The sequence below is a fragment of the Panulirus ornatus genome, chromosome 22, assembly GCF_036320965.1.
Source record: "Panulirus ornatus isolate Po-2019 chromosome 22, ASM3632096v1, whole genome shotgun sequence".
Taxonomy (NCBI): domain Eukaryota; kingdom Metazoa; phylum Arthropoda; class Malacostraca; order Decapoda; family Palinuridae; genus Panulirus; species Panulirus ornatus.
In genome coordinates, this window is record NC_092245.1 from 21498859 (window position 1) to 21514289 (window position 15431).

General features: G+C 40.4%; 1 protein-coding gene across 14 annotated transcripts in view; it reads right to left on the bottom strand.

Moving 5' to 3' along the window:
- dop (microtubule-associated serine/threonine (MAST) protein kinase dop) overlaps positions 1-15431 on the bottom strand; it is a 1162440-nt gene that overhangs the window by 121934 nt on the left and 1025075 nt on the right. For all 14 annotated transcript variants that reach the window (XM_071676293.1, XM_071676295.1, XM_071676294.1 and 11 more), the window contains 6 exons: positions 11082-11313; positions 10687-10985; positions 10276-10499; positions 9529-9741; positions 8480-8832; positions 3966-4120 (listed from right to left, as the gene is read on the bottom strand). In XM_071676293.1, the coding sequence (XP_071532394.1) occupies positions 3966-4120; positions 8480-8832; positions 9529-9741; positions 10276-10499; positions 10687-10985; positions 11082-11313 (1476 nt within the window). The remainder of the gene's footprint in view (positions 1-3965; positions 4121-8479; positions 8833-9528; positions 9742-10275; positions 10500-10686; positions 10986-11081; positions 11314-15431) is intronic.

Below are 15431 nucleotides of genomic sequence, written 5' to 3' on the forward strand. Positions count from 1 at the left end.
CTTTCTTCTTTCACACACTTTACCAAACTCAGCCACCAGCTTCTGCAGTTTCTCACATGAAACAGCCACCAGCGCTGTATCATCAGCGAACAACAACTGACTCACTTCCCAAGCTCTCTCATCCACAACAGACTTCATAATTGCCCCTCTTTCCAAAACTCTTGCATTCACCTCCCTAACAAACCCATCCATAAACAAATTAAAAAACCATGGAGACATCACACACCCCTGCCGCAAACCTACATTCACTGAGAACCAATCACTTTCCTCTCTTCCTACACGTACAAATGCCTTACATCCTCGATAAAAACTTTTCACTGCTTCTAACAACTTGCCTCCCACACCATATATTCTTAATACCTTCCACAGAGCATCTCTATCAACTCTGTCATATGCCTTCTCCAGATCCATAAATGCTACAGACAAATCCATTTGCTTTTCTAAGTATTTCTCACACACATTCTTCAAAGCAAACACCTGATCCACACATCCTCTACCACTTCTGAAACTGCACTGCTCTTCCCCAATCTGATGCTCTGCACATGCCTTCACCCTCTCAATCAATACCCTCCCATATAATTTACCAGGAATACTCAACAAACTTATACCTCTGTAATTTGAGCACTCACTCTTATCCCCTTTGCCTCTGCACAATGGCACTATGCACGCATTTCGCCAATCCTCAGGCACCTCACCATGAGTCATACATACATTAAATAACCTTACCAACCCGTCAACAATACAGTCACCCCTTTTTTAATAAATTCCACTGCAATACCATCCAAACCTGCTGCCTTACTGGCTTTCATCTTCTGCAAAGCTTTTACTACCTCTTCTCTCTTTACCAAATCATTTTCCCCAACCCTCTCACTTTGCACACCACATCGACCAAGACACCCTATATCTGCCACTCTATCATCAAACACATTCAACAAACCTTCAAAATACTCACTCCATCTCCTTCTCACATCACCACTACTTGTTATCACCTCCCCATTAGCGCCCTTCACTGAAGTTCCCATTTGCTCCCTTGTCTTACACACTTTATTTACCACCTTCCAGAACATCTTTTTATTCTCCCTAAAATTTAATGATACTCTCTCACCCTAAGAGGAAGGGAAGGAGTAGCAGTACTCCTGAAACAGCTGAAACAGGAGTTGTGGGAGTATGTGATAGAATGTAAGAAAGTAAATTCTTGATTAATATGGGTAAAACTGAAAGTTGATGGAGAGAGATGGGTGATTATTGGTGCATATGCACCTAGGCATGAGAAGAAAGATCATGAGAGGCAAGTGTTTTGGGAGCAGCTGAATGAGTGTGTTAGTGGTTTTGATGCACGCGACCGGGTTATAGTGATGGGTGATTTGAATGCAAAGGTGAGTAATGTGGCAGTTGAGGGAATAATTGGTATACATGGGGTGTTCAGTGTTGCAAATGGAAATGGTGAAGAGCTTGTAGATTTATGTGCTGAAAAATGACTGGTGATTGGGAATACCTGGTTTAAAAAGCGAGATATACATAAGTATACGTATGAAAGTAGGAGAGATGGCCAGAGAGCGTTATTGGATTATGTGTTAATTGACAGGCGCGTGAAAGAGAGACTTTTGGATGTTAATGTGCTGAGAGGTGCAACTGGAGGGATGTCTGATCATTATCTTGTGGAGGCTAAGGTGAAGATTTGTATGGGTTTTCAGAAAAGAAGAGTGAATGTTGGGGTGAAGAGGGTGGTGAGAGTAAGTGAGCTTGGGAAGGAGACTTGTGTGAGGAAGTACCAGGAGAGACTGAGTACAGAATGGAAAAAGGTGAGAACAATGGAAGTAAGGGGAGTGGGGGAGGAATGGGATGTATTTAGGGAATCAGTGATGGATTGCCCAAAAGATGCTTGTGGCATGAGAAGTGTGGGAGGTGAGTTGATTAGAAAGGGTAGTGAGTGGTGGGATGAAGAAGTAAGATTATTAGTGAAAGAGAAGAGAGAGGCATTTGGACGATTTTTGCAGGGAAAAAATGCAATTGAGTGGGAGATGTATAAAAGAAATAGACAGGAGGTCAAGAGAAAGGTGCAAGAGGTGAAAAAGAGGGCAAATGAAAGTTGGGGTGAGAGAGTATCATTAAATTCTAGGGAGAATAAAAAGATGTTCTGGAAGGAGGTAAATAAAGTGCATAAGACATGATAAGTATATATATGTTATTTTGGTCAGGGTGGTGTGCGAAGTGAGAGGGTCAGGGTGAATGGCTTGGTTAAGAGAGAAGACGTAGTGAAAGCTTTGTAGAAGATGAAATCCAGCGAGGTGGCAGGTTTGGATGGTATTGCAGTAGAATTTAAGAAAGGGGGTGACTGTGTTGTTGATTGGTTGGTAAAGATATTCAATGTATGTATGGCTCATGGTGAAGTGCCTGAGGATAGGCAGAATGCATGCATAGCACCATTGTAAAAAGGCAAAGGTGATAAAGGTGAGTGTTCAAGCTATAGAGGCATAAGTTTGTTGAGAATTCCTGGGAAATTATAAGGGAGGGTACTGACTGAGAGGGTGCAGGAATGTACAGAGCATAAGACTGGGCAAGAGCAGTGTTGTTTCAGAAGTGGTAAAGGATGTGTAAATCAGGTGATTGCTTTGAAAAATGTGTGTGAGAAATACTTGGATAAACAGATGGATTTGTGTGTAGCATTTATGGATCTGGAGAAGACATATGATAGGGTTGATAAAGATGCTTTGTGGAAGGTTTTAAGAGTATATGGTGTGGGAGGTAAGTTGCTAAAAGCAGTGATTTTTTTTTTTTTTCATTTTCCAAAAGAAGGAACGGAGAAGAGGGCCAAGTGAGGAGATTCCTTCTAAGGCTCAGTCCTCTGTTTTTAATGCTACCTTGCTAATGCAGGAAATGGCAAATATGTATGAAAAAATAATGAATAAATAATCTAGATCTCTGATGCCCAATCCCTCCAGGAACTCCCATCAAGGAGTGGTCATGGTAAATAAGTCTCCATCTATCCCTGTCCTTACATGCCTCCCTTGTATACACCATTGCATGCATTCTTCCACTATTTCTCTCCCTCCAGTATTCCTTCACCCTATTTGCCCATGTCACAGGTGGTCTTCCACTCACACCAACCCCTTTAATCATACTATCAAACACTCACCTTGTAAACTTCCAGTCTTGCATTTTTTCACATACCTAAACCACCTCAAAAGTATTTTGTTTCGCCTATTCTACCACTCCACAGTTCACTCCCTTTCCATTCCTTGCCATACCATATCTCTCATACACCCTTTAATTTCATTCTTCATTTCATCTTGTCACACCACATGCTCTTCACAGAAATCTCATTTCGAGAGCCTGGACCACAGTGACTCATTCTATGTTTTGGCAGCATAGATAAAAGTTGGGAGGACTATGCTGTCCCTTAATCCTCTCTTCACTTCCATATTTACACATCTACCCTTCATTATTCTATTAAAGGGCCCAATGACTCTTTACCATGTACTGCTCTTTTCCTTATCCCCCTTTCCATATCCCCCTCCCCCCTATATCCAAAGCACAATTTAGTACAATTTCCTCTTTCACTAAATCATTTTACAAAATCTATACTGTCAGTCGCTCGTTTCCTTTCAAAAACCATTACTTTACTTTTACTTGCATTTACCTTCAATTGCTTAAGCTTACACACATCATAAAACACACTTACAACCTTCTGAAACTCCTCTTCTTTCTCAACAAAAAAACAGTATTTTTGGCCCATGTTCCCTAACCATTTATTTACATGGGAAAGAATGGCATGATATAGCTCAATCTGATACTGCACAAACATTTTGTCCCTATCTCGCAACACTATTTCAAATGATATCTTTTGCAAACAATTATGGATCATCTGGAGTACAGTTTGAGAAACCTTAAATCTAATGCCCCTAATCAAATTTCTCAAGCAACATGGGAAAATGAATATAAAGTACTAATCCTTGATACCTTACCTGAAAGCTAGAATCTAACTGTGGAGCATCTGCTGAATGTGAGGAGGTAATCTTGTGATACCTTGGAGAGTAAGAAGAGAATGATGGGAATGCCCCTCCTTCTCCTCCCTCCTCACTGTCTTCCTCCTGTTCATGGTTATATCGATCTAGACGAGCTGTAAGTAGGCAAAAGTATTTTGTGTATTTCATAATTCAATTTTCTTTATTAGGTTTACCCACATTTTCAAAACTACTTGAAAGAGAGGAAGAAAGGGAAAATAACCATATATCAGAAGACAACCATTTTTGGTTATAATCTATATCTGTATCCAGCTATTCATCAGCAAGTGATTTTAAACATCCAAGATCTTGATGAGCCCACATCACTACTCACTGGAAACAAATAAAATAAATGCCTTTGAGATGCAATGATCTGAGAGGCATAAGCAGTTTTTTATTATTATCATCATTTTCTTTTTATTATCATACCTTGTCGGTCTCCCGCATTAGCGAGGTAGCACAAGGAAACAGATGAAAGAATGGCCCAACTCACCCACATACACATATATATATATACACATCCACACAAGCACATATACATACCTATACATTTCAACGTATACATATATATACATACACAGACATATACATATATACACATGTACATAATTCATACTTGCCTTTATTCATTCCCATCACCACCCTGCCATATATGAAATGACACCCCCCTCCCCCTGCACGAGGTAGTGCTAGGAAAAGACAACAAAGGCCACATTCGTTTGCACTCAGTCTCTAGCTGTCATATATAATGCACCGAAACCACAGCTCCCTTTCCACATCCAGGCCCCACAAAACTTTCTATGGTTTACCCCAGATGCTTCGCATGCCCTGGTTCAATCCATTGACAGCACGTCGACCCTGGTATACCACATCGATCCAATTCACTCTATTCCTTGCACGCCTTTCACCCTCCTGCATGTTCAGGCCCCGATCGCTCAAAATCTCTTTCATTCCATCCTTCCACCTCCAATTTGGTCTCCCACTTCTCCTTGTTCCCTCCATCTCTGACACATATATACTCTTTGTCAATCTTTCCTCACTCATTATCTCCATGTGACCAAATCATTTCAATACACCTTCTGCTCTCTCAACCACACTCTTTTTATTACCACATATTTTATTACCAAGAGAGACTGAGTACAGAATGGAAAAAGGTGAGAACAATGGAAGTAAGGGGAGTGGGGGAGGAATGGGATGTATTTAGGGAATCAGTGATGGATTGCGCAAAAGATGCTTGTGGCATGAGAAGAGTGGGAGGTGGGTTGATTAGAAAGGGTAGTGAGTGGTGGGATGAAGAAGTAAGAGTATTAGTGAAAGAGAAGAGAGAGGCATTTGGACGATTTTTGCAGGGAAAAAATGCAATTGAGTGGGAGATGTATAAAAGAAAGAGAAAGGAGGTCAAGAGAAAGGTGCAAGAGGTGAAAAAAAGGGCAAATGAGAGTTGGGGTGAGAGAGTATCATTAAATTTTAGGGAGAATAAAAAGATGTTCTGGAAGGAGGTAAATAAAGTGCGTAAGACAAGGGAGCAAATGGGAACTTCAGTGAAGGGCGCAAATGGGGAGGTGATAACAAGTAGTGGTGATGTGAGGAGATGGAGTGAGTATTTCGAAGGTTTGTTGAATGTGTTTGATGATAGAGTGGCAGATATAGGGTGTTTTGGTCGAGGTGGTGTGCAAAGTGAGAGGGTTAGGGAAAATGATTTGGTAAACAGAGAAGAGGTAGTGAGGGCTTTGCGGAGGATGAAAGCCGGCAAGGCAGCAGGTTTGGATGGTATTGCAGTGGAATTTATTAAAAAAGGGGGTGACTGTATTGTTGACTGGTTGGTAAGGTTATTTAATGTATGTATGACTCATGGTGAGGTGCCTGAGGAATGGCGGAATGCGTGCATAGTGCCATTGTACAAAGGCAAAGGGGATAAGAGTGAGTGCTCAAATTACAGAGGTATAAGTTTGTTGAGTATTCCTGGTAAATTATATGGGAGGGTATTGATTGAGAGGGTGAAGGCATGTACAGAGCATCAGATTGGGGAAGAGCAGTGTGGTTTCAGAAGTGGTAGAGGATGTATGGATCAGGTGTTTGCTTTGAAGAATGTATGTGAGAAATACTTAGAAAAGCAAATGGATTTGTATGTAGCATTTATGGATCTGGAGAAGGCATATGATAGAGTTGATAGAGATGCTCTGTGGAAGGTATTAAGAATATATGGTGTGGGAGGAAAGTTGTTAGAAGCAGTGAAAAGTTTTTATCGAGGATGTAAGGCATGTGTACGTGTAGGAAGAGAGGAAAGTGATTGGTTCTCAGTGAATGTAGGTTTGCGGCAGGGGTGTGTGATGTCTCCATGGTTGTTTAATTTGTTTATGGATGGGGTTGTTAGGGAGGTAAATGCAAGAGTTTTGGAAAGAGGGGCAAGTATGAAGTCTGTTGGGGATGAGAGAGCTTGGGAAGTGAGTCAGTTGTTGTTCGCTGATGACACAGCGCTGGTGGCTGATTCATGTGTGAAACTGCAGAAGCTGGTGACTGAGTTTGGTAAAGTGTGTGGAAGAAGAAAGTTAAGAGTAAATGTGAATAAGAGCAAGGTTATTAGGTACAGTAGGGTTGAGGGTCAAGTCAATTGGGAGGTGAGTTTGAATGGAGAAAAACTGGAGGAAGTGAAGTGTTTTAGATATCTGGGAGTGGATCTGGCAGCGGATGGAACCATGGAAGCGGAAGTGGATCATAGGGTGGGGGAGGGGGCGAAAATTCTGGGGGCCTTGAAGAATGTGTGGAAGTCGAGAACATTATCTCGGAAAGCAAAAATAGGTATGTTTGAAGGAATAGTGGTGCCAACAATGTTGTATGGTTGCGAGGCGTGGGCTATGGATAGAGTTGTGCGCAGGAGGATGGATGTGCTGGAAATGAGATGTTTGAGGACAATGTGTGGTGTGAGGTGGTTTGATCGAGTGAGTAACGTAAGGGTAAGAGAGATGTGTGGAAATAAAAAGAGCGTGGTTGAGAGAGCAGAAGAGGGTGTTTTGAAGTGGTTTGGGCACATGGAGAGGATGAGTGAGGAAAGATTGACCAAGAGGATATATGTGTCGGAGGTGGAGGGAACAAGGAGAAGAGGGAGACCAAATTGGAGGTGGAAAGATGGAGTGAAAAAGATTTTGTGTGATCGGGGCCTGAACATGCAGGAGGGTGAAAGGAGGGCAAGGAATAGAGTGAATTGGATCGATGTGGTATACCGGGGCTGACGTGCTGTCAGTGGATTGAATCAGGGCATGTGAAGTGTCTGGGGTAAACATGGAAAGCTGTGTAGGTATGTATATTTGCGTGTGTGGGCGTATGTATATACATGTGTATGGGGGTGGGTTGGGCCATTTCTTTCGTCTGTTTCCTTTGCGCTACCTCGCAAACGCGGGAGACAGCAAAAAAAAAAAAAAAAAATATGTCTATGTATGTGTATGCATATGTACATATATATTATGTACATGTATGTATGTCAGTATTTGTGTATGTATGTATATGATGATATGTATTCCTATGAGTCCACGGGGAAAATGAAACACGAAAAGTTCCCAAGTGCACTTTTGTGTAATAATCACATCATCAGGGGAGACACTAGAGAGAAACATAACAGTCAGTTGATATACATAGAAGAGACGAAGCTAGGACGCCATTTGGTAAACATGCGATTGTCCAAATCAATCACATGTGGACAATCACATGTTTACCAAATGGTGTCCTAGCTTCGTCTCTTCGATGTATATCAACTGACTGTTATATTTCTCTCTTGTGTCTCCCCTGATGATGTGATTATTACACGAAAGTGCACTTGGGAACTTTTCGTGTTTCATTTTCCCCGTGGACTCATAGGAATATCTTGATCACGCGCAAAATTGTGATCCTTTCCAATGATGATATGTATATGTATGTATATGATGATACATATATGTATATATACGTGAGTGTATGGGCATTACTGTGTATAAATGTGTCATGAGTGGATGGGCCATTCTTCATCTGTTTCTTGGTGCTACCTCGCTGATGTGGGAAACAGCAATTAAGTAAAATAAAACGATAAATATATATGGTGTTAATAAGATAGCCTTGATTACGGCATCCAGTAGCCTGTGCCATCTAACTAACAAAAAAAGGCTAAGAGTAAGTATCTTTTACTTATTCAAAACCTAAGTTTAAAAGCTTATTAATGTTACCTATATCTATATAAATGTAATCATATGGGTGCTACCATACTCAAGCTGCTTTTGGTTACACCGCAGGTGGAACATAACTTTTGGTAAGGCTATCTCATCATTAATGGAGGTAAAGGAGTACAGTCTCATTGAGGAATTTCTCTCTCCATAGGAATCCATCATTTCTCTACAAGAGCCCCATGAAAGGGGTCCTGGAGATGTATAAACAAATATAATGAAATGTGTGATAAACTAAAAGAGGATGAATTATATTTAATGAAAAAAGGTGGATCACCAACTCACTGTCAAAGTAGCTTGTGTCCTCTTCATTATCTAACTGTGGTACAAATTCTGCTTTCATTCTCAAGAGAGAGTCCCAATCAATAGATGCAAAGAATGGGTGCTCTTTAACCTCTATGGCCCCACCAACTGTTCCAAGCCTGTCCAATGGCGAGTGGTGAAGCAGTGCAGTGATGAGGTCCTTGGCATCTTCTGGCACAGGCCAATCCTCTTCACTTGGCCATTCTATATCATCATTGACTGTGTGTGCAAAAAGTTCTTCTGGTGTTTCCCCAAAAAATGGAACACACCCTATGAGGAATTCATAAAGAATAACTCCCATTGCCCACCAGTCTACAGGCTTACCATATCCTTGCCTGAAAGAGATAAGTAAAAATTTTGACAAAATCATTATAATAAACTTCTGATTCAAAATCATAACTCCATATTCTCATTTACTTATGTTACTTATCCTAATTACTACTTTACAAATTACTAAAGGATAAGTGACATTCCTAAAGGAGCCTAAACTCCCAGTTCTACAATAATTAAAGTATGCATTGCCCATGTATAATTTTGTACATTCTATGGTATAGAGTCTAAAAGAAGCTACATTTGTCTGAAATCAAGTGCTCTATACTGTCAAAAATCTTTTTCTGACTTATTAAAAAAGTGTATATGTTGATATGCATATGTATGTATATGTGCATGTATGGGAATTTATGTATTGTTCTCCAGTTATCATGCAAATAAGAATGTGTTCACAGACAGACAGATGCAGAGGTGAAAATAAAATGTCCCATACATGTCATGTGTAGTGATGGGGCATAAAAACTTGACAAACTCTAAAGTCATTCCAGCTCATATCCCTGTTTACTGTGTACACTCAACACAAAACATACTTTTAACTGTCCTCAATGAACTTTCTTGAAGCTAACATATATTCTTTTTCTCGCACTTTCTCCAGAACCTAACCAATGGTTTCTTATTTTCTTTACACATTTCTTTATCTATAATCTTACCATATACCTCTCCATTCATTTTGATTTACTAAACAAATACTTTATGCTCACCTCAATATAACTTCTGGTGCAATATATTCTGGGGTCCCAAAAACCTGTTTATCAGAAAACTGTCGGGTTTCTCTATCAATGTAGCCTTCATACAGATTGGTAGCCAGTGACATCAAGCCCATCTTGCTTAGCCCAAAATCTGTTAGTTTTATGTGGCCAAGAGCAGTGATCAGCAGGTTATCTGGTTTTAGGTCCCGGTGAACGATGCCATAGCTAGAGGACACACAATGGAATAGATTCAGTTAAACAATAAGAACCATTTATCATTTTTGAAATTGATCTAAGAATATTTCCCTAAAGATATAAAACACCTTATAAAGAAAATTCTTTCATTGTTATCAATATAAAATGACAAGCACAGAAAAATAGCAATGCTTGCACACAAGAAGAGAAATTCTAGGAAAGGAAATGCCAATGATCTTGTAATGTTGAAAGTCCAAGTCTTGTGCCCATGAGCAGTGATCAGAGGCTTATGTGGCCCTAGTCATGATATACAGTACCTCAGTTACTAAGGATAAAATAAAAACATTTAGAAACAAAATTATGCCACACACTACATAATAGCAATCTTAAATAAATTTCTCCACAGATCAAGAAGAATACTTCATCTTTAGCATCACTGTGACATATGTAATAAAAACAATGCTTTCTGTCGAGCATGAACAATTCTGATGTAAGGCAAAGGCATTAATTTATTCTGTAAAACAGCAAAAACCTTTACAATAAAGATCAATAATGTGAACTAACCTGTGTAAATATTCAACGGCTAACACAGTCTCCGCAAAGTAGAACCTAGCCATGTCTGGTGGGAGAGGACCCATGGCTTTCAAAAGTGTGGCACAATCGCCACCCTCAACATACTCCATAACCAGACATAAATGTCTCTTCGTTTCAAAACTGCAAATCATTGACACTACGAAAGGATTATCAGTGAAACTCATAATGTCACGCTCGTTGAAAACCTGTTCCACCTAAAAAGGAGACAAGTTCAAAGAATAAACTTTTGAGGATAGTCAAGAGAACCACTTGCCTACAAGTCAGTTAAGTACATATGTAATAAATGTGTTGATAATGCAATTCAGGCAAAATAAATATATCTTCAAAAAATTAATATTCATACAGTATAAATAAATCAGAGGATATAACATTTCCACATACCTGATTTCTAAGCATAAGATTGTGTTTACTAATCTTTTTCATGGCAAAGCGCTCTTTAGTCATTTTGTGTCGAACAAGATAAACAGCCCCATAGGCTCCGTTTGATATGAGTTTCACATTTTCATAATCTTCTTCTTTGGGCGAGCTTTTAGAAGGAGGGCTAGAAGAATATGTGGAAGACTGTCCTGGGGAGTACTCAGAAGTGGAGGTTTTTTGAGTAGTAGAACCACTGGTAGCACTTGTGCCACTGCCTGTGCTGTCTTCTGCATCACCATCTCCCGCCAAGTCATCACTCAGTTCTACAAAAAGTTGTCCTTTATTATTTGCTTCAAAAGAAGATTTAGTAACTTACAAAATAAATCATTTTTTCATTTTGTTAAACAAAAATGACTCACCAGCTAAGGGATCTCTATTGAGACCCAGTTTGGTAATGATATACTGAGGAATGTCAGTCTTGATGCCTTGGCTAATTCTGGCCTGACCCTCAGCCTGTTCAAGTAAGTGGTAAAATTCTTCGGGGTCAAACTCTAAGCACTCCAAAAGTCTGGCAGGCCGTGATACAATGAGGAGCAACTTTTTTATAAGAGATGTTAAATGTGCTGCAGCATCTGGTGATTTGTCACGTGTCTGAGGAAAAATAACAAAAGTGAGCCTTATGAAACTAATCAAGGACTTATTCTTCAAATAAGAGGTGGATACATACATCAATTGTGGTATGTTCAACAATAAAATAAATAGTTATAATACAAAACATTCACATATCCTTTTTTTTTTCAAAATGGTACATTTCTAAAATTTTCTAATTCATTAAATCAATATGAATGCCTCTGATTTTGAAGATACAGCTACTTCATGCACAATTTCAATGGTAATATCACTCATGTAGCTGATGACACTGACAAGTAATTCAAGAATGATCTCTCTCAACACAAAGAAAGTTTCACATTCATACACAAGAGCTGGGAACAAGTGTTCCTTAATTCAATCATCTTACACCCAATGAATAAATCATTTCATCAAAGCCTTTGGTGGACCTCCAAATCTTCTCCCTTCTAAATTTCATTCTCAACTTCAGCATTGTCAATGTTTCAATGATGAACTTTACTTAAAATACTTTAAAACTTATTCACAACTTCCAGGGGTTTTCTCTTGCAATGACCTTCAGTGCATCCTCATAAATATACCATCACAGGAAACAAGATTTTCTTATATAATTCCTGTGATTCACACGAATGAAAACATTTTGTATACATATCCATCATTTCCCCGATTAGTGAGGGAGTGTCAAGAACATATAACCAAGCATTCTGGGGAGGGTTATATTTCTTTGGAATTGTACAATCATTTATTTATTTATTTTGCTTTGTCGCTGTCTCCCGTGTTAGCGAGGTAGCGCAAGGAAACAGACGAAAGAATGGCCCAACCCACCCACATACACATGTATATACATACACTCACGCAAATATACATACCTATACATCTCAATGTACACATATATATATATATATATACACACACAAACATATACATATATACACATGTACATAATTCATACTGTCTGCCTTTATTCATTCCCATCACCACCTCACCACACATGGAATAACAACCCCCTCCCCCCCCTCATGTGTGCGAGGTAGCGCTAGGAAAAGACAACAAAGGAAACATTCGTTCACACTCAGTCTCTAGATGTCATGTAATAATGCACCGAAACCACAGCTCCCTTTCCACACCCAGGCCCTGCAGAACTTTCCATGGTTTACCCCAGACGCTTCACATGCCCTGGTTCAATGCATTGACAGCACGTCGACCCCAGTATACCACATCGTTCCAATTCACTCTATTCCTTACACGCCTTTCACCCTCCTGCATGTTCAGGCCCCGATCACTCAAAATCTTTTTCACTCCATCTTTCCACCTCCAATTTGGTCTCCCACTTCTCCTCGTTCCCTCCACCTCTGACACATATCCTCTTGGTCAATCTTTCCTCACTTTTTCTCTCCATGTGACCAAACCATTTCAAAACACCCTCTTCTGCTCTCTCAACCACACTCTTTTATTTCCACACATCTCTCTTACCCTTACATTGCTTACTCAATCAAACCACCTCACACCACATATTGTCCTCAAACATCTCATTTCCAGCACATCCACCCTCCTGCGCACAACTCTATCCATAGCCCACGCCTCGCAACCATACAACATTGTTGGCACCACTATTCCTTCAAACATACCCATTTTTGCTTTCCGAGATAATGTTCTCGACTTCCAAACATTCTTCAAGGCTCCCAGAATTTTTGCCCCCTCCCCCATCCTATGATTCACTTCCGCTTCCATGGTTCCATCCGCTGCCAGATCCACTCCCAGATATCTAAAACACTTTACTTCCTCCAGTCTTTCTCCATTCAAACTTACCTCCCAATTGACTTGACCCTCAACCCTAATGTACCTAATAACCTTGCTCTTATTCACATTTACTCTTAACTTTCTTCTTTCACACACTTTACCAAACTCAGTCACCAGCATCTGCAGTTTCTCACATGAATCAGCCACCAGCGCTGTATCATCAGCGAACAACAACTGACTCACTTCCCAAGTTCTCTCAACCACAACAGACTGCATACTTGCCCCTCTTTCCAAAACTCTTGCATTCACCTCCCTAACAACCCCATCCATAAACAAATTAAACAACCATGGAGACATCACACACCCCTGCCGCAAACCTACATTCACTGAGAACCAATCACTTTCCTCTCTTCCTACACGTACACATGCCTTACATCCTCGATAAAAACTTTTCACTGCTTCTAACAACTTTCCTCCCACACCATATATTCTTAATACCTTCCACAGAGCATCTCTATCAACTCTATCATATGCCTTCTCCAGATCCATAAATGCTACATACAAATCCATTTGCTTTTCTAAGTATTTCTCACATACATTCTTCAAAGCAAACACCTGATCCACACATCCTCTACCACTTCTGAAACCACACTGCTCTTCCCCAATCTGATGCTCTGTACATGCCTTCACCCTCTCAATCAATACCCTCCCATATAATTTACCAGGAATACTCAACAAACTTTTTTTTTTTTTTTTTTTTTTTAATACTTTGTCGCTGTCTCCCGCGTTTGCGAGGTAGCGCAAGGAAACAGACGAAAGAAATGGCCCAACCCCCCCATACACATGTATATACATATGTCCACACACGCAAATATACATACCTACACAGCTTTCCATGGTTTACCCCAGACGCTTCACATGCCTTGATTCAATCCACTGACAGCACGTCAACCCCGGTATACCACATCGCTCCAATTCACTCTATTCCTTGCCCTCCTTTCACCCTCCTGCATGTTCAGGCCCCGATCACACAAAATCTTTTTCACTCCATCTTTCCACCTCCAATTTGGTCTCCCTCTTCTCCTCGTTCCCTCCACCTCCAACACATATATCCTCTTGGTCAATCTTTCCTCACTCATTCTCTCCATGTGCCCAAACCACTTCAAAACACCCTCTTCTGCTCTCTCAACCACGCTCTTTTATTTCCACACATCTCTCTTACCCTTACGTTACTCACTCGATCAAACCACCTCACACCACACATTGTCCTCAAACATCTCATTTCCAGCACATCCATCCTCCTGCGCACAACTCTATCCATAGCCCACGCCTCGCAACCATACAACATTGTTGGAACCACTATTCCTTCAAACATACCCATTTTTGCTTTCCGAGATAATGTTCTCCACTTCCACACATTCTTCAAGGCTCCCAGAATTTTCGCCCCCTCCCCCACCCTATGATCCACTTCCGCTTCCATGGTTCAATCCGCTGCCAGATCCACTCCCAGATATCTAAAACACTTCACTTCCTCCAGTCTTTCTCCATTCAAACTCACCTCCCAATTGACTTGACCCTCAACCCTACTGTACCTAATAACCTTGCTCTTATTCACATTTACTCTTAACTTTCTTCTTCCACACACTTTACCAAACTCAGTCACCAGCTTCTGCAGTTTCTCACATGAATCAGCCACCAGCGCTGTATCATCAGCGAACAACAACTGACTCACTTCCCAAGTTCTCTCAACCACAACAGACTGCATACTTGCCCCTCTTTCCAAAACTCTTGCATTCACCTCCCTAACAACCCCATCCATAAACAAATTAAACAACCATGGAGACATCACACACCCCTGCCGCAAACCTACATTCACTGAGAACCAATCACTTTCCTCTCTTCCTACACGTACACATGCCTTACATCCTCGATAAAAACTTTTCACTGCTTCTAACAACTTTCCTCCCACACCATATATTCTTAATACCTTCCACAGAGCATCTCTATCAACTCTATCATATGCCTTCTCCAGATCCATAAATGCTACATACAAATCCATTTGCTTTTCTAAGTATTTCTCACATACATTCTTCAAAGCAAACACCTGATCCACACATCCTCTACCACTTCTGAAACCACACTGCTCTTCCCCAATCTGATGCTCTGTACATGCCTTCACCCTCTCAATCAATACCCTCCCATATAATTTACCAGGAATACTCAACAAACTTTTTTTTTTTTTTTTTTTTTTTTAATACTTTGTCGCTGTCTCCCGCGTTTGCGAGGTAGCGCAAGGAAACAGACGAAAGAAATGGCCCAACCCCCCCATACACATGTATATACATATGTCCACACACGCAAATATACATACCTACACAGCTTTCCATGGTTTACCCCAGACG